The sequence below is a fragment of the Notechis scutatus genome, chromosome 4, assembly GCF_049901735.1.
Source record: "Notechis scutatus isolate UNSWTSFEM ecotype Mainland chromosome 4, rNotScu1.2, whole genome shotgun sequence".
In the NCBI taxonomy this organism is placed as follows: domain Eukaryota; kingdom Metazoa; phylum Chordata; class Lepidosauria; order Squamata; family Elapidae; genus Notechis; species Notechis scutatus.
The window spans coordinates 62,104,965-62,123,296 of record NC_142012.1 but is presented as its reverse complement, the minus strand read 5'-3'; the positions used below and the strand labels follow the sequence as shown (position 1 = coordinate 62,123,296).

The 18,332-nt window shown below is 42.6% G+C and overlaps 1 protein-coding gene across 2 annotated transcripts in view; it reads right to left on the bottom strand.

Annotated features, from left to right (window-relative positions):
• Positions 1-18,332, bottom strand: part of CRACD (capping protein inhibiting regulator of actin dynamics) — a 169,191-nt gene continuing 150,859 nt past the window's right edge. The window contains exons 9-12 of one of the 2 annotated variants that reach the window (XM_026676554.2): positions 10,928-11,118; positions 8,071-8,239; positions 3,847-4,003; positions 1-2,434 (exon numbers count right to left, since the gene is read on the bottom strand). In XM_026676554.2, the coding sequence (XP_026532339.2) occupies positions 2,419-2,434; positions 3,847-4,003; positions 8,071-8,239; positions 10,928-11,118 (533 nt within the window). In that variant the 3' untranslated portion in view covers positions 1-2,418. Of the gene's footprint in view, positions 4,004-8,070; positions 8,240-10,927; positions 11,119-18,332 lie in introns of both variants that reach the window. The other variant, XM_087963598.1, reaches the window with a different exon arrangement.

The following is an 18,332-nucleotide window of genomic DNA, read 5'->3' as shown; positions in this document are numbered from 1 at the left end:
TTCATCTTATTATAGTTTAATTGGAATTAAAATGATATTAGTGTAAGAAACAATTGCACTTTAAAACATTTGAAAAAATTAAAAAAGTACACAAAACAAAATCCACAATTATACATGTTTGTAATTTTATACACCACTGTATGAACAATTGAGGCTAATCATTCATAACCTCAAGTCATAGTTTGCCTTTATCTAGAAAAAGTTATGCCCCAATACCTGTTAGTGGATAGGATAATTCAGTCGCGGCTGATATAAGCTCCATTAATGCCAACAAGGCTTGGATATGATTAACTGTCTCTGGGTAAGGACCAAAGTGTATGTTACAAAAAAAATAAAATAAAATTGAGACCACAATTGTGCAAAGAGGTTTGATCAGTTTTAAAGTGTTGGAAGTTATTCCAGGTTTATTTGTTTATTAAGAAAGGCTTAAGCAAAGTAACACTTCATTGGTATTTAGTGCAAAAGTTCAAGTTGACTTTATATGAAATGACAATGTTATTTTAAAACAGGCTTCTAGAAACGTTTACAAACAAAATATTTCATGTAGCCCAGCTTTGATCCAATTACTGACGCAGAAATCGAGACCGTTAATACAAAACTCCGTTGCACGGCGGGCCAACTTTCGGCCTGCAGGAATGTGTCTGTACGTGCGGAGCGGCAGCGAATGCAATTCACCTGCTGTCTCGCCCCACCTGTTAGGTAGAGAATGTTAGGGAAAGAATTGCTCCATCGCTGTCCAGGAGTCTTTGAACGCTGAAGGATAATTAAGGGCTATAAATGTTGATAATGAATATGTTGGGATGGTGGCTGGTCCTGAAAGACCAGAGTAAAATTGGGAGAACAGAGCAGCAAAAGTTCCTATGGCCCCTTGACTCTTGCCCTGCTTCCCTGGACTGTATATATAGTTTTCATTCACTGTGAATCCTCATGCTTGAAAAGACTGCTATAGAACTATTTACAAGACTATAAGCTCTGCATTAACCATCTCTAGAGTTATTTGGGGAGTTTTGTTTCCCCATATTTCTCATGCAAAATGATACCCACTTCCCTGCAAAATTACCTTGTTTTGTTGCGCTTGGCTCTGTCTACCTCACCAATTTCCCCACTTCCCGTTCCTCTTTTTCTCCAAGTCTGTTTTCCCAATCTAGAAGTGTAATTGAGTTGAAGGAAATTTGAGAGTTATACACAATTATGATGATGATGATGATGATTTTTTTGCAAGAGCATGTTGACACCAGTCTATGCACATTAAAATGCTTGTAAATGCAGGCCACCTTCGGGGTAGGAAATTGTGTTAACCTTAGTCACAACAGAACTTTACCAAATTTGCATCTGTTTCTCCTATATGTTGTTTGTAACACATTCGGAAGAAGCTGTTCCTGGGATCACCTCGTCGAAGATTGCATTATCTACGATAATGAAATCAGTAAATTGTGGGTGAGCCAGAATTCACCCACCAGAAGAAGTCTGAAATCCAGAAGAAATGCAAACTGTTCTTGAACTGAAGAAGATTGTTTAGTTGCTATAAGGGTGAATAAGAATTAATTTAAATGATGAACACTTCACTCTTTATGAGAGTGGCAAAAAAGTCATTTTTCACTCTTCAAACCCCCACCTTGGCTCTACCTACTGAGTCACTAGGACATCCTAACTTCATCCTTTCAGCTGTATTTCTAATAGGCATTCCTGATCTCATTTAAGATTGAGTCTTGAAGGAGGTTTATGTCCTGAATTCACTTAAAAGACCGAAGTGACAATGGCTACAAGAATTAACTTTCTTTGGGACAGTTGCTCAGCTATCAAACTTAGCATCTTTGCCCTTCTCCCTAAACACAGCAAACATTTTCTCCGGCGCTTTTATGCTTATTCCGTAACTGCATCTGTTTGGTTGTCTTGGACCAAAATTGCAATTTTTGCGCTGCTCCTTGAATTAGGGTTTTTCCTGATTCCAGGTGCATAGTGTGGGGGGGGCTGATTTTCGTTGTTTTTGAGGTGGGATTTTCGAATGAGAATGTAATGAATGGTAGGCTGCACTTCTCTGTCTTAAAAGTGATTTCATTCTAAACTGATGTTACAATGAAGAGAAACAGAAATTCTGCATTCAAATTTTGTTTCAACCATTTTTTATATCCAGCAATCTGATGTTTAGTACAACACAACATTATTTTTGCATATTTACATGTCTAACTAGAAAATATAACTGACTGATAATTTAGGAATACCAATTTTAAAAGGGCAGCAATACTCAGGGGTAAATAGATCACATTTTCCTTACGATTAGCTTTTCAAATCAAAGGCTTTCGTAGCTCAGCTGCAAATCTATAAAACAGCAAAGATTTAGGAGAGATGTCTTTGTTGCTGTCCTGCTGGCTGGAATTTGGCAGTCCCAATTCAGTTTCCCTCGTTAAACCAATTCCATCATCTTGAATCAGATCTAATTCCAGGACAAAAAGTAATATCTATTAACACAATAGCTACACTTTCACCTAATATCATTAACAGAAACACTCTGCTCATAGTTTGCAAAGGTAATATGCATGCAGTAGCATGGCACAGATGTGGAAGAAGAAACTGCTAATGAAGTTTGGTGAACAGAATGAAGATCCCCAACATACATGAAGGGTAAAGGGGCTAGATTTTCCAACTCTATTGGCTGCTGCTCTCCAGATGTTGAGACTCAACACATCTAAAAGATAAACTGAAGATGGTTGGATTAGCCTCCTTTAGATAATATGACTAATATGGTGAAAAAGCCAAGATGGTGTCACTGAAGCTCCACTCATTGTTTATGAGTAACAATTGTAGCTGCAACCTGGACATATTTTTTAACCACACCTTGCAGGTATATCTGGGGATAATTTTGCTTTCGGTCACTTAAAGATATTGCATAAAATTATTTCTTGCACAACAGGAGCAATAGATTTGAGACTGGAAAATCCTTTTTTTTTTTTAAACTATATTTTTTCTCTTTGTTTGTACACCAATTTTTCTCTTTTTTGTTGTTAGTGCTGGGGTATGTTTTTGTTTTGTTTTTCTGTTTTCTAGTCTACCTTTTATAACAAGACTGAAAATCATGATACAGTTCTCTCCAAATACAACTGAGCTACATACTATGCAGTATGTTCTTATTGTACAGGGGCGTGAGGATAAAATAGAGGAGAGACAAGATATCTTGAGTCTATGCAGAGATATATAAGTAAATAAGTAAAAATATAATTGTTGCATGAATATATTTCAGGGTACGAGGGAAATGAAAATATAATAATGCAATTTGCATGCAGGCTGTTGATGGCTTGGAGAATCATTTAGAGAAATAAATACAAGAAGGAAATCTTCGGTGTAACATAACTTGAGTGTGTTAATTAGTGAATCATTAAATACATTTGAGAAGTGTGACTAATGTTCAAAACTAAAAACCTCAGGAAAATCTCTTTAGAATAAAAAAAAAATATGGTGCTTTCATTATTCCCAAATTCTATTTCATTATTTTCTGGAGTCATCCTTGCCAGATCAGAAGCAAATCATTCAAAGTTATCTCGTAACTATGGCAGAAGCAGATCTTTCTTATTCCTGTACCTGAGTGGCATTTGTAAAAAACGTCCCAAGTAAAATAATAGGTTTATACGGGAAGCTGACGTTCAACAACACTGAAGCAGTGATTCTTTAAAGTGGCCTGAAACTCAAAATACCTGCTTGAACATTGATCAACAGTTCAATGTCTCTTGTCGGTCGGAGTTTGCCCTTAAAATGTTATTCAGGAGCATTTGCCAATGTGAGAATACGAATTTTTTAAAAAAGGAAAGGGCTCTCCAACCAGAGTAAAACACCAAAGCTAGATCTATTTACTTGATGATCTGAGGACAGTCGCTCCAAGCTTTCGCTTTTCTCTTGGCTAAGGCCAGCCAAGCAGGTTCGGTTGAGACGGGGTTAGCATCCGGCGTAGAGAATCTCTTGGTGACTTCTTTAGCCAAAGGCGACGACGAAAGGGAATCGGTGATCTCCACTGTGAGAGAGAGAACGAGGAAAAGGGGAAACTGTTAACTGCACCGTTGCAGAAATCTGTTAGGTTACCGCCTGCCTTCCCTGGAGCAGAGCCCTGGGCATTTCATTAGGGGGAGCAAAGAAGCGGAGAACAAGGATCATAAAAATCTGCCTTTGGGAGTTGTTTTGCATCACCCAGTAGACAGAAGCACAGGTGCTCTGCAGAATAATAAAAATTATCTGAAGCGCAGCTCTCCTTCCCACGCTGATAACAGATTCTTAGAACCTTGAAAGGCAGAAGCAACTTAAGTGGTATTTTTGCTGGATTTTTAAAAAACTATTACTGCTTTTTTGATCTTCCTTGCTTCTCCTTCTCTCTCTCTCTCTGTTGGGCGACAGGGATAGGTTTCCACACAGTAGCCTAAACATGGACCTTACTTCTTGAAGGCCACATATTACTTGGCAAAGAAAGAAAAATAAAGTTTGTTGGAAAGCCAGCAAATACCCCCAAAACCAAAAATGAGTCAGAGATGGGCAGATTTCCCAAGCTGCAAGGTCTGCCTATCTATAACACATTCTTGGTTTTGGGATATGGCACAAGACTGCCTCTTAAAGCAACTGGCAACCAGAACACCTATTAAAAATACTCGCCTGCATAGAAATCAATATTTGTTTCTCGTGTGTCCTTTTATGGCATGTGATAACACAAAGCTGAAAATTAGCTCGTTCCTTTATAATTTCACCAAGGATTAATAGAAAGGAAAGAAGCAAATAGATGATTTTTTTAAAGAATTTGCTGGCTAATATTATTAATAATGGAGTCTTTTACTGCTTGGGCAAAACAGCAGTCAATTTTCCACCAAGAGGTTGCCTTTCATTTAAAATGAAGTTAGCGTTCAAGGAAGGAGGGAGGAAGAGGAAGAATGCATTGCTGTGTTCTAATGAGTGAATTTCATAGCATCCATAGAGATAGTCGGATAAATCCAGATTAAAGAAAGGATTAAAACGAATGCAGTGACATCATGACATTATCCCCGTTTTGTATTTGTGGCCACGATGGTGGAGATGAGTGAAGAATAGGATTGAGGCTAGGCTCATGTTTTCTCTACCCACAGGAGCCTCGGAAAAATTGCATTCAAGATTCTTCCCACTTTAATGGCAACAGGCACTAAATCTATTCATTGATTAAAGAGGTATCACCCAGTGGTGGGATTCCAATTTTTTAAACTTCTGGTTCTGTGGGTGTGGCTTGGTGGGCGTGGCAGGGGAAGGATACTGCAAAATCTCCATCCCCTCCCCACCCAACTAACCTGCTTTCCAGCTCCGTTCTCCTGTGTAGGGCAACAAAAGAAGACCCAGCCAATCAGCTGGGACTCGGGAGGCAGAGAAGAGATGGGGGCGGGGCCAGTCAGAGGTGGGATTTGCCAGTTCTGCAAACTACTCAAAATTTCCACTACTGGTCCTCCAGAACTGGTCAGAACCTGTTGAATGCCCACCTCTGGTATCACCCTGAATTCTTGTCAAAATCAGAGGCTCCAGGCGCAGATTGATTCATGATTGCACAGAATATAGAATTCCTCTTTCCTTTCCCAGGGAATTCGTTTCATGACCATTCGAAGTGACAACAGCACCGAAAAAAAAAAGTGACTTATAACCATTTTTCACACTTAGCAACCATGGGCACGTGATCAAAATTCAGATGCTTGGCAACTGACTCATATTTATGACCGTTGCCGTGTCCTGGGGTCATGTGATCATTTTTTGGTGACCTTTTTGACACGCAAAGTAAATGGGGAAGCCAGATTCATTTAACAGACCATGTTACTAACTTAACAACTCCAGTGTCTCAAAACTTACTTAACGTCTATTTCACTTAGCAACAGAAATTTTGGGCTGAGTTGTGGTCATAAGTTGAGGACAACCTACAATTCATCTGAACCAACCATTCATCTGATCTGGAGAGAAGTAAATAAAATCAGGGAGACTATTTCAGGCCTAGTACCAAATTGTACGTAGAGGATCTTAACTACTGGCCAGCTACTGCCTTTCTCTGGATGCAATCCAAAGTATTTTTGAATTTGATATTTAGAAGATTGCCTTTCGAAAGAGAAGTTTATAGACTAAGGATAGATTATGGTGCTTAATTTATATCCTCCACAACAATAATTTATTCAGAGGATTATGGCTCTTTTGGGTGAATGAGCTCCATCATTTAATGTTATTTTATGTTACTAGCAGAGCAGCAATAAATTACACGATGTGCATACAATTTTGTGGACACCTCCCTTTGTGTGCTGCCTCTCCATGAAATAAAAATTAGTTCACTCCTTCTTGCCTTTATCATCCAAAGCTACTGCTGGTTGTTGTTTTTTTTAAAATCAATGAATCAGCTTTTAAGCCTGAATGGCAGCATTTAAGAACTATGTAAAAGAAGCCATAATTAGGAAATCTAGAGACCATGGCTTCAATAAGCTTCATGGGACAACCTATTTATTATATTGCCACATCAATTGCTTACTATCATAGCTTATCATTGCTTAACCATCTTAAGCATCTATCCAGGCTATCCTTATCCATTGAGAAAAGCACGTTTGGACTTTTGGAATTGGCTTCCAATCTGACCTGGGTGATTGAAAATCTCCATAGACATTTAGCCAGGGGTGGGCTTCAAAAATTTTAGCCACGGGTTCTCTGCCTGGTTCCTGGGTGGGCATGGCCATGGTGGGCTGGCCTAGTCAGCCTCCTGCACTCCTGCAAAAATGCCCCCCCCCGGGCTCTAGAGGCTTTCGTTGAGCCTCTGGGAGGAGGAAAATGGCCTCCCCGGGCTCCGGAGGCTCTCTGGAAGCTGGAAACGGGTCCATTTTCAGCCTTCCCGAACTTCCGGGAGGCCCGTTTTTTGCCCTCCCCAAGCCTCCGTGTGCGCCCTGCACTTACCTCGCATCCAAAATGAGCCACGTGGGGACTCCGGGGAGGGGAGGGGCTTGGGGAGGGCGGGGCCAGCCCAGAGTGGGAATTGGGGGTTCTCCAAACTGCGCAGAATCTTAGCTAGGGGCTCCCCCTGCGAACCTCCAGCAGCCCACCCCTAAATTTAGCTATGCACTTTGGAATGAAAACTTCGAATCGTGCAGGAGTATGAATGGGTTTCCAGAAAAAAAATATTGCTTTCAGGGTTCAGGTGACTCTGAGGGCATATAGACAAACCTCCATGGAGCTTCGACGACTCTCAGAGAGAGTGCTAATGACCAGAGGACTGCAAAGAACAGGAATCCTTCCCTTCTCCCCCATTCAGTCAGAACGGAGGATGTTCTTGAACGAGAAGTGAAACGTCTTCAAGCAAAACAAGAACATGAAAGAAATCACCTTTGGGTCAGTGTGTTGTGGTTAGCCGGCAGCAGGTGCAGATGGCTGAGGAGAGTGAGGACTCAGAGGAGGGGCCAGGACCATTAGGGAGTGGACTGCTGCCTTCAGAGATTGTGGGGGCTGGCAGCAGCGATGATGAGGTTCCCAAGGAGCCTGTGCCAAGTGTGCATGCGCTCAGGATTGCTCGCAGGAAAGAGAAGCTGCAGCAGCATGGGCGACTCGGGAGTAAGGCTGCAAGGTAATGGCCCCTCCTTCAAGAAGATAAAAGGCAGCTGTGAAAGGAATGTACTTTGCAGAAGGCAAAGACCTTTTGAAGCTCCAGCCTCGTGGACATTCCAGTATCCTGAGGTTGTATTTGAAGATTTTTATTTTGCAAATTATTTCTTGTCTGTTATCTTTTGGCAGTCTCGCACAGTTTTGCAAGGCTTGTGCTTATCACAGCTAATTATTTTGCAGAAGCATTAAAAGTTTTCTGTACCCTTTGGATTGTGTTTGATTTGTTGGAAAAGGGCTTGAGACAGAACATATTAACATTAGAATTATATAAGTTTGATGAAGGTAAGAAATATGATGAGTGTTGTTGTTTTTGTTTGCACCAAAATGCATGATGCTTAGGTGCCACACTGTTTATGTACTGATGTGTATATGTAGAATAAAATAAAAAACTTGATAAAATAATAAAAAAAATAAAATTGCAATCACAATTGCGACCCAAAATGTAAATCATACCTGTGACGGATGAAGGCAGGGTATTCGATTTTTTGAGCTGTTCTCTACGTTCAAATCTCGACATAGCCGTCTCCGTTTTTTTCTCCTCTTCTGGACCAGTGGATTTTTGCAGTACATTTGACCTGCTCACATTATTGCTTTTATTATCTGCCTGGTTGTTTATGCTGGCCTAATATAAAAAAAAGCCACAGGATAAAAATGTGCTAAATATTAACATGTTTATAGTGCACACTCATATATGTTGACTTCAAGAGTACGAAGTATGGACAAAGTTTTGTTTACTTTACTTTATTGTCATTGCACCTCGTACAACAAAATCAAACACCATCTTCAGTGCACATCATGACCATGAAAATAAACACAAACACACACATCCTTCACACTCCACACATTGAATTGAAAACCCCCGACACCACACCAACACTGCACTATACAGTAGAATTCAACAGAGCTACTGCCCTGGGATAGAAGCTGTTTTTCAGCCTATTTGTCCTTGTTTTATTATTCTGTACTGTCTGCCAGATGGTAATAGTTCAAAAAAAGGGTGCCCAGGATGAGATGGATCTTTAAAAATGTTTTGAACTTTCTTAAGGCAGCAGGAGCTATGAAGCTCTTCCAAAGAGGGGAGAGGGCAACCAAAGATCCTCTGGGCAATGATGTTAACCCTCTGGAGTGCTTTCCTATCTGCCATTGTGCAATTGGCAAACCATACAGAGGTGCAGTAAGTTAAGATACTCTCTATGGTGCAGTGGTAGAAGGTCACCAGCAGTTTTTCATTCAGTTGTTGTTATATATAAGGACTAGTTAGAAAGCATTTGTAAATGCCTGCAGCCTTCCAGGTGCTATAGCTCAAGTGGCACCCATTTAAAATACCGAGAATGTTTATGTGCAATGTGTGTGTATGGGCATCTTGTTCTTCCTATGGAACATCTTTATCAATATATTCATTTCATAAAGCCAATCAATGGAATAAATTATTAATAATAATAATGATGCCCTTTGAAGGCCACAGATAAAGTGCATTTGCTCCCATTTGCAATTTGCTTGCTGACTGACATTAATCGCTAGAAGTAAATTGCATCTAAAATATCTGTCAGGTTCTGCATCAATTGTCAGCTCCATGAGGTTTTCCAGATCAGAAAATAGACAATAACAGAATCTTGGTTCCCCCTGCCCCCCCTTCTCTCTCCCTCCCCAGACAATCAAAGGGAGCCAGTCGGAGTATCTTCCTCCTCCTTTCTCCTTTCCCCAGAAGTTCAAGGCCTGCTTCTGAACGTTTTGTTTCCGTTGCAGAATATCTCACCCAAGGCCGTTTCCTTGGCTTCGCAGCTGAACAGGCTTTGAAGTACAGTGCAATGGTTTTGACTTTGATCTTCTATCTTTAGTATTACAAGGAATGTGTTTTTATTTTTGTTATGTTGTTCCTTTGCTTTTTTTTTTTTGTTAGATTGCGGAAGCTCTTTCCATTTGCACTGTAAGCTGCAGTGAGCCTAGAAGGTTTGGCAGCAGGTGGCAACCATTTTAAAGAGGTAAAGGTGAGATGAAGAGGGTTGCCTCCCCATCTGTCTAAGCCAGGGGTGTCAAACTGGATTTCTTGGAGGGCCAGATCAGCATTGTAGCTGTCCTCTGTGGGCCAGCCGGGGCGAGGGGACAGGGGAGACAGGATGGACGGCAAGCAGAATGGATGCCTCCAGCAGCACCCTGACGGCCAAAATGCGGTGCAGGGGACCACGGATGCCCCCCCCCGTGCCCCGTTTTTGCTAGCAGAGGCACTGTGTCATACCCCTGTCAGAGTCTGAATCCGAGGAGGAAGCGGGACAGCTGGCAGGGAGTGGGAGTGTGGGCAAAGTCAGGCTGGGCAGAGCAGGGGAGAGGTAGAACAAGGGAGAGGGAGTTCAGAGGAAGAACCAAGAACCAGGCCCACCCCCTCTTCATCCATAGGGCACGCAGGGAGGAACGAAGAAGAGAGCAATGTGTGTTGCATGGCTTACGGGGGAGGAAAGGGCCCTGATTCTCTTCATTAGCCACAGATGGAAAAAACAGTTGATAAGAAAGGCAGGCTGCATGCGGCAGGGTGCTGGGAGCAAACTTGACTTCATCCTGTGTTGTCTTTGCTTATCTGGCATCTTCCCAACTGTGTGAGTTTTGCCGTGTCTTCAAGTCTGAAATTCTTGCTCCTGCCCTGCCAAACTGATTACTTCAGTTTAGCTTGTTTGGACTTTAAGTTACAGTTTTAGTTGACCATGTTTTGGACTTAATTTTCTGCAGTCAAAGGCTGTTCCTGGGAGAGTTTTTCTCCAGCCACAAAGTAACCCGGACACTGGGGGCAAAGCTGGAGATAATAAAGGGACTCTTATTGCTTATCTGACTTTGTTGCCTTTGTGCCACACCCCAGGTCATCACATACCATTGGCTGGTCCTTTTCTATTTCCAGGCCGGTCCTGCAGGCCAGCTCTAAGCACCCTGCAGGCCGGATGCGAGCCACAGGCCTTGAGTTTGACACCCCTGATCTAAGCCATCTTCTTCCCAAAGTAGAATTGTTAGCTTTTCCTGTTTCTAGACTCAGAGCTTTACTTGAGTGTAGTCATTTATTACAGGGGGTGGGGAATTATGGCTCTTTTATGACCTGTGGACTTCAATTCAATTCAAAACACCTGGCTCCGGTATTCTGGGAATTGAAGTTCACAAGTCATAAAAGGGCCTTAGCTGTACACCTCTTTTGTTATAATAAAAAATTAACAGTGCTTCTGTTTCTCCTGACCAGATTCATTGGCCCTTCTAGCAGAAGATACCAGGTGCCCCAAACAATATACTCTTCCACCACCACCCCTTTTTTTTTCTGTGTTGAGAGGCTTACGTTTTCTTTAGCCAATTTCTCAGCCTGCTTGGCTTCTCTGGCTTGCCTCCTTTCCTCGCGGGTTGCTTGCTGCTCCCGAAAGCCCTTCTGTTTTTGCAATGCCAAAGTGATCCACAGAGGCTGCACGGTTTCCCCTTTCTCCATCACTTTTGAACCGTCGATGGAATGCCTGCTCTGAAGAACTGGCCTTTCTGGAATAAAGGAACAGAGCACAAGAATAGTCCATGGTTACGATGTTGGTGCTGTCGTGGCCCGGCAGGGGCCAGTGGAACTGGCAGTAGATTCAGACAGTGAGGAGGTTGGGGAAGAACATGGGCCAGTCCTAGAATCTGGGGAAGGCTCTGACGAGGGCTCTGCGTCGGAGGCAGAGATGCGGTCAGGGCTGTCCGACAGTTATCAGCTGCCTTCAGAGTCAGAGATCAGTGAGGCAGAAGAACAGCTGGAGCCTGTTCCCAGTGTGTGCATGCGTAGAGTTGCCAGAAGAAGGGATTTAGTTAAGGAACAAGGGTCGACTCGGGAGTAAAGGCTCAGGTGGATGGTGAATGGCCCCTCCCAGAGGGAATAAAGAGGAGTGAAAGGGGAGTGATGTTTGCAGGAGACAAATCAAATAAATAAATATCACCCTGGCTCCTCTCCAAGCCTGATAAAAGTCTGTAATTGGGAACTATCTTGAAAGACTGTTGGCCAGGACTTTGTTGGAGAAGAAATTCATTGTAAATCAAATAAAAGGGGTTTATTGGGACAAGGACTCGGCTTTGTGCTGTTGGAGAAGCCTAGAACAGAACAGGTGCTGATAGAAATAGAAGAGGTCCAGAGGAAGACATCCAAGAGACCTTATATCTGTGGTGTGCAATCTCTTGCTTGAAACTTCTCCCAGCTCAGCTGCTGTTACAAATTCACCTCAAAGAAGCCACTGCACCTATATATTTTCAGACATTTTTGATGGTCGTCTCCCCTTGGATGTTCTACATGTGTCTAATTTATTTCATTCTGCCTATGTGCGATCGATAGGTTTTAATATTTTTAAAAGTGTGCCCATTTCTCAGTTGTTGTTTTTTTAAAAAAATGGCCTGTGGTTTAGACAACTTTAAAATGGTCTGTTTTCAAAGTCTGTATAGGCTTATATCCTTCTAGCATATTGTTCTCAAACTATAAAACAAACCTGCTAGAAACATTTGCTCCCATAGTATGCCCTGTGTCTTTCATGAAACATTTCCTTTCCTGCTAAGTTCTAAAATTCATTATCTTTCTCTAGGCCCGTGATGGCGAACCTATGACACACGTGCCACAGGTGGCACGTACAGCCATTTGTGCCGGCACGCAAGCCGCAGGCAAACTTACCTCACGGTGCATGCGTGTGCCTCACGGCTGATTTTCAGCTGGTTTGAGGCCTATTTCCGCCTCCCAGAGGCTTGAAAAAAGCCTCTGCAGGCCAAATAGGCCCGTTTCGTCATTTTTCAAGCCTCTGGGAGGACGAAAAAGGCCTCAAACCAGCTGAAAATCAGCTGTGCAGGTAAGGGGTGGCGGGGGGATTGCACACGCATGCGCAGGGGGCTTGGGGGGGAAACGTGCATTGCCTTCTGGGTGGTGGCATGTGAGCGCCAGAGCACACACAATTTTTGGCACAGGAGCCCAAAAAGGTTAGCCACCACTGCTCTAGGCCATGAAATGATGCATTGTTTTTTTCGTTAAAAAAAGGCAGAAAAGAGATCCTTTCTTACAGCACAGTGTTTCTCCCTCAACTGAAAATATTTGTTAGGTGGGGGCACCAATAAGAGCACTTCAAAATCCCATATTTTTGGTGGGAACTTAATACACTTCTGGAAAACATCTGGAAAATACGTCAGTGTTGCCAACTTTCTCAAAGCTTTATTAACAAGCTTTGCACCTCCCTCAAGTCCAACTTTGGCTTCCCTAAAAATGTCAGAATGGGTTTTAACTGTAAGCATCTGTGAATTCCAACACTTCTATCTATTTCTAGAAAGTGTGGGTGTTTAATTTGGGATACATTTGACATGCTATTTTGGGTTATCTGAGCAAATTTTTAAGCTTGCAGGTGGCACATAGAACTTGGAATATAGACATCTAATTGCAGAATATCTGCAGAAAAGTCTTACACTCTGTTGCAGGAAGAAGCAATACAATGTGTAGTATCAGAATAGTTCCGCTAGCAAGGACTTTTCTCAGAGAAACAAGCTGTTGTATATAAAGAAAGGGATAAAGGCAGATAAGTTAAGAGGAAAGATTTGCCCCATGCAGCAGCTCTGCATATATGTACCATATAAAAATGACTTGATTCTTCCGAAAAAATCATGGCTTATTTTAAGTATCTGCCACTTTTCTTGGGTATTTTTTTTCAAGACTAAATAAAACTCTATGGCATCACAGATGGGTACAGGTGGACTTTGTGCAGGGGTGGGATTCAAATTTTTTAACAACCTGTTCTGTGGGCGTGGCTAAGTTGGTGGACGTGGCTTGTTGGTCATGTTATTGGCTGGGCGTGGCCAACTCAATATCACTCACACCGAGGCACGCATCTCCTCGCCTGGCCTCTCATGACTGTGGGGATGCTACAGTCGTAAGTGTGAATAATGCTCATAAGTCCCTTTTTGCAGTGCCATTGTAACTTTGAATGGTCACTCCACACAAGCAAAGTACCAGCAAAGGAGGGGGGAAAAACTCCAGACAAGTTCCTGAGACAGGAAGTCTAGTCCTGCCAAGAATGTAATAAGGGTTAACAGAGAGGCAGTTTCTGTAAGCAACACCAGAATGTTTCCTTCCTGCCTTCCTTACAGGATTAGGCCAGTAATTTCTTCTAACAACCGGGTCTCTGAACTGCTTAGAACATTAACAACCAGTTCTAGAGAATAGGTGCAAACTGGTAGAATCCCACCCCTGACTTTATGTATCCTCCACTTTTCAGAGGCATCCAATTTTATTCATGTTTGATCCATATTTTGGTTTGTGATTTCTCCTGATCTCTAAGAGTTGATTGATAGACATCACAGTGGTATCAAACTGCCTACATGTAAACATTTTTTGACACCTACCTATTAAAAAGGGATTTAGGACAACTCACCATGGGACAACTTGCCATGGGATCCACAAAATAACTCAATAAATATTATCCATCACTGTTTCTTCTACATTATTCCAATTTTGTCAATGGAAATAATGACAATGAAACAGTGGCAGATAATATTTATCATGTTGAGTGGTCCCATGTAGAACTGTCCCTCAGCAAGTTGGCCATTGCTAGTTGTCCTGCAGTGAGTTGGCTGCAGCAAGATGGCTGCCGTGAGATGGCCATGGCAAGATGGCCGCAGCAAGTTGGCCACAGCGAATTGTTCCATTTTGGTTGAAAAGGGTGCCTCGGGGCTTCCGGTTTGAAGTCTCTTCGGTGACAGACAGAAATCCGTGATCGTGCGCGGTTTCGGTCTGGGCTTGCCCCTGGAGCGCCCCGAGCCGGCTGGTTTCGGGGCTAAGCCACCCCGTAGAGGTGGTGAAGAGGGGGGAGACCACCAGCAGGGTCGAGGAGAGCCGCATCTCTCCTCCTCAGCTGGCCATTACTCCTTTTCCCGAAGGCGGTTGCAGCGGTGGTCAGAAATGGCCACCACAAAGAAGAACTCGACCGGAAAATAATGTGCAGGAGGAAGATAAGAAGTGAAAGTTTTGGCTGACCGGGTTAAATTGTAAAAGCAACAACTAAGGTACCCTGGAATTTAAACTTACAAAAAAATAACATCGCTCCCAAAGAAGAGTCGGAAGCAGCGAAGGAAAGTGAAAAGGGAAAGGTTTGGTTTTTTTTTTCTTCTCTCTCCTTCCCTATACTGACAACTAAGAGACTTAAATAAGAAATCCAAAAAATCCACTTTGACATCAATAGGCAATTAAGCTGAAAATAAAACAAAATGTCAAAGGGATAATAAAGATTTCTGGACACTAAATTTTTTTTTCTCATAAGCAGGAAGGGAGAGAAAAAGAATAAGGGCAGGATCTGGAAGAGGGAGGAGACTGCCTGGAATTAAAAAGAATCTACAGTAAAACTTCAACAAGACTTCTAAAAGATACATTTTAACTGAAACTTTGTAACTAAACAGTAACCCCAGGAAGAGAAAGTGAAAAAAAAGAGCAAAAAGAAACAGCTTGCGTGTATTTGGATTATTTGGTGATCTTTGGATTCTTGGTTATTACATTTGAATGACTAAAGTTAATCGGGTGGTTGTTTAAAAATTTATACAATGGCACCACTTCTGGATGAATTGAAAATGGAACTTAAAAAGTACAAAGAAGATGCACAAGAAGGGAAGGGTTCTTTTGGCTTCGTTTTTCAATTCTTAGAAATGGAGATTTGGAACTATGAGAAACAACAAGACTGCAAAACAAGAAGACTGGGACAAAGAAGAAGCCATCTTTAATCAACAAGTAATTTTATGTGGGGAAGAAAAAGGAAAGCGGGGAAAGAGAATGGAGAATTTAAGACTTAAAAAAAACAACCAAAGAAAAGAAAAATAATTCAAAAAATAAGTATAATACTGGAAAGCAACAGAAAAGGGGAATACAGAAGAGAGAAATAGAGGTAGAGAGACAAGGGGTAAAAAGGGGAGAGAGAAAAAGCGAGGGAAGAAGGAAAGGAAAAGAAGTTACAAAGGACTGGAGCAAGATATAGAGAAACAGGACCTATTTAGAGATAATGGGTGAAAATCTAACTGAAAAAGGGATTCTGTAAAGGTACATAAGATTGTATTGTTATATTAGTAATATAAATAACTTTAGAAAATTGGAAACAATGTATGATTAAAATGAGGGATAAAATAGTTAGTGTAATTTAGTGAAATGTTTGTTAATAAAATAAATGAAATAAAATAAATGAGAAAATTGAATTAGGAAGGAACGGGAACATTTTAATTAGTTAATGTTTTATAAAATATAAGTGAAGAGGGGGGAATTAATTATGGAAAGCTTATAATTGTTCCCATAGAAGTATGATATTTAATTGAAAAGTAATGTTAAAGAAGTTAAGACTTTAATGAATATTAATATTAATGAAAGAATTGAATTGGAATGGAATGTGTTGTTTTAATTAAATACATTTATAATTTTTTCTTTTTTTTAAGAATATAGTGTGTATTTTAAGAATGTACCAAGCAGAATCCGAATGGAAGTTATGTATTATATTGAATGTTATAACTTTAGGGTACCGTATTTGCCGGCGTATAAGACGACTTTTTGCCCTGAAAACATGCCTCCAAGTGGGGGGTCGTCTTATAGGCCGGTAAATCGTTGTCACTCGGTGCAAGAGCGACGGGGCGGAGCTCCGCAGCTTGCAAGCCCCTTCAAGCCCAGCCGGAGTCTCTCTTCCTCCTCCTCCCCCACCCACCCCCACCCTCCGCCCAGCTCGGGCGCTTGCGGAGGCCAATCTGGAGGTGGGGTGGGGGTGGAGCGGGAGGATCTCTGGCGGGACCGCTTCGCCCAGCTAGCCCCAGCCGTAATGGCCCGGGAGTGGGGGGAGAAGGTGGTGGGGTGGACTGTGGCACCCCTCCTTCTGGGCAGCGGGCGGGGGGGCGGCAATTTGCTCCTCCCGCTTCTCCCTCCCTCTTTGAAAGACCGGGAGCGCTGTGCTTGGGGCGGGGGGGTCCTCTGGAAGTTCCTGATGGGACCCCGCTGGGCTCCCGAGCTGCTTTCCAGGGTCCCCTTGGGAAGAAAAGGGTCCGGTGGGCGGTGGGACCTCCTCCCGCCCCTGTCCCGTCCCGTCCCTCCTCTTGTCCCCTCCTCCCCTCCCCGCTTAAGAGAAAGATCCGCCTCCCGGCACCGAGCTGCCACCCGGCGCCGCGTCTCCCGGCCAGCGCGCTTGTGACTTGGGAACCGGCCAAGCGACTTTAAAACCGGCGGAGGCCAGAGATAGCCGGAATTACCCTCCACACCACACACACACAGAGAGAGAGAGAGGGAGAGAGAGGGGGAGTTGGCAGCTGTCCATCCCCACTCTTGGAGTCCCGATGGCACGCACGGGGGCTGTCACAAAGAAAGGGAGAGGAATTGAGTGCCACCCTGAGAAAGGCGAAGCTGCCTCTCTAAAGCATTTTGGTGGCTTTGTAAGTTTGGGGGAAAGGGGTGGGGTGTCAATCAAGAATTATATCCAGAATACCCCAAGTGTTACAACTTAACCATATTTGCTGGCGTATGAGATGACTTTTTGCCCTGAAAAACATGCCTCCAAGTGGGGGGTCGTCTTATACGGCGAGTATATAACAAAAACTATATTTTGAGTGGAAATGTTGGGGGCTCGTCTTATACGCCCAGTCGTCTTATACGCCGGCAAATACGGTATATGTTGAAGCCTAAATAAGAGTTAAATGGATAAACTTAAAAGATATAAAGGTGTCCAATCAGTAACTACAGGAGAAATTTAGTTTAATGAGAGAAGATAATAGATAATTGAAACAGGACAGACAAAAAATATAAATATAATGATTTGAATTGAGATGAGATAATTAAAATAAAATTGATAAAATTAAAAGAGGGGAGAAGCTATGCAGAAAATGTAAAATAGTAATAAGATATGGAATAGAATATAAAAATGAGCATGAACCTGAATTTGTGTCTGTACGAAGAAATGTAACCCGGGATTATGCTACTTTCAAAAAAGATGTTTTATCTGTATTTTTTTTCTCTTTGTGAAAACTCAAATAAAATTTACAAAAAAAAAAAAAAAAAAGGGCGCCTCAGTCTGTATTTAAAATGATGTGAGTACCACAGTATTTTCAGTATTCAGGAAAGACTGCTGTCATCAGGTCAACTGCAAGTTAGTCAGGTATAGTAGCACAGTGGTTAGAATTCAGTACTGCAAACTACTCCTGCGGACTTGCAGCTGCCAGCAGTTTGGCAGTTCGATTCTGACCGACTCAAGGTTGACTCAGCCTTCCAACCTTCTGAGATGCGTAAAATGAGGACCCAGATCGTTGGGGGCAATAGGCTGACTCTGTAAAACTGCTTAGAGAGGGCTGTAAAAGCACTGTGAAGCGGTATATAAGTCTAAGTGCTATTGCTAGTGCTATAGGTCTACTTCCAGTTCATATGCTAACCTCGAGCACCTGTACAAACTTCAGCTTTTGTATGTAGGAAAAGAAGAGTGTCTACAGAGCTGTGATGGCGAATCTATGGCATGCCGTGCTACAGGTGGCACGCGGAGCCATTTGTGTGGGCACGCGAGCCCCAGCCAAACTTACCTACACTGCGCATGCGCACACATCCCAACTGATTTTCAGCCCATTTGAGACCTTTTTTGCCCTCCCGGAGGTTCGAGGGAAGACTCTGCAGCCTTGGGAGGCTGAAAAACAGGCCTTCCGGAAATACCGGAAGTGCCAAAACGGGCCCGTTTTTGGGCCTCCCAAGGCTGCAGAGG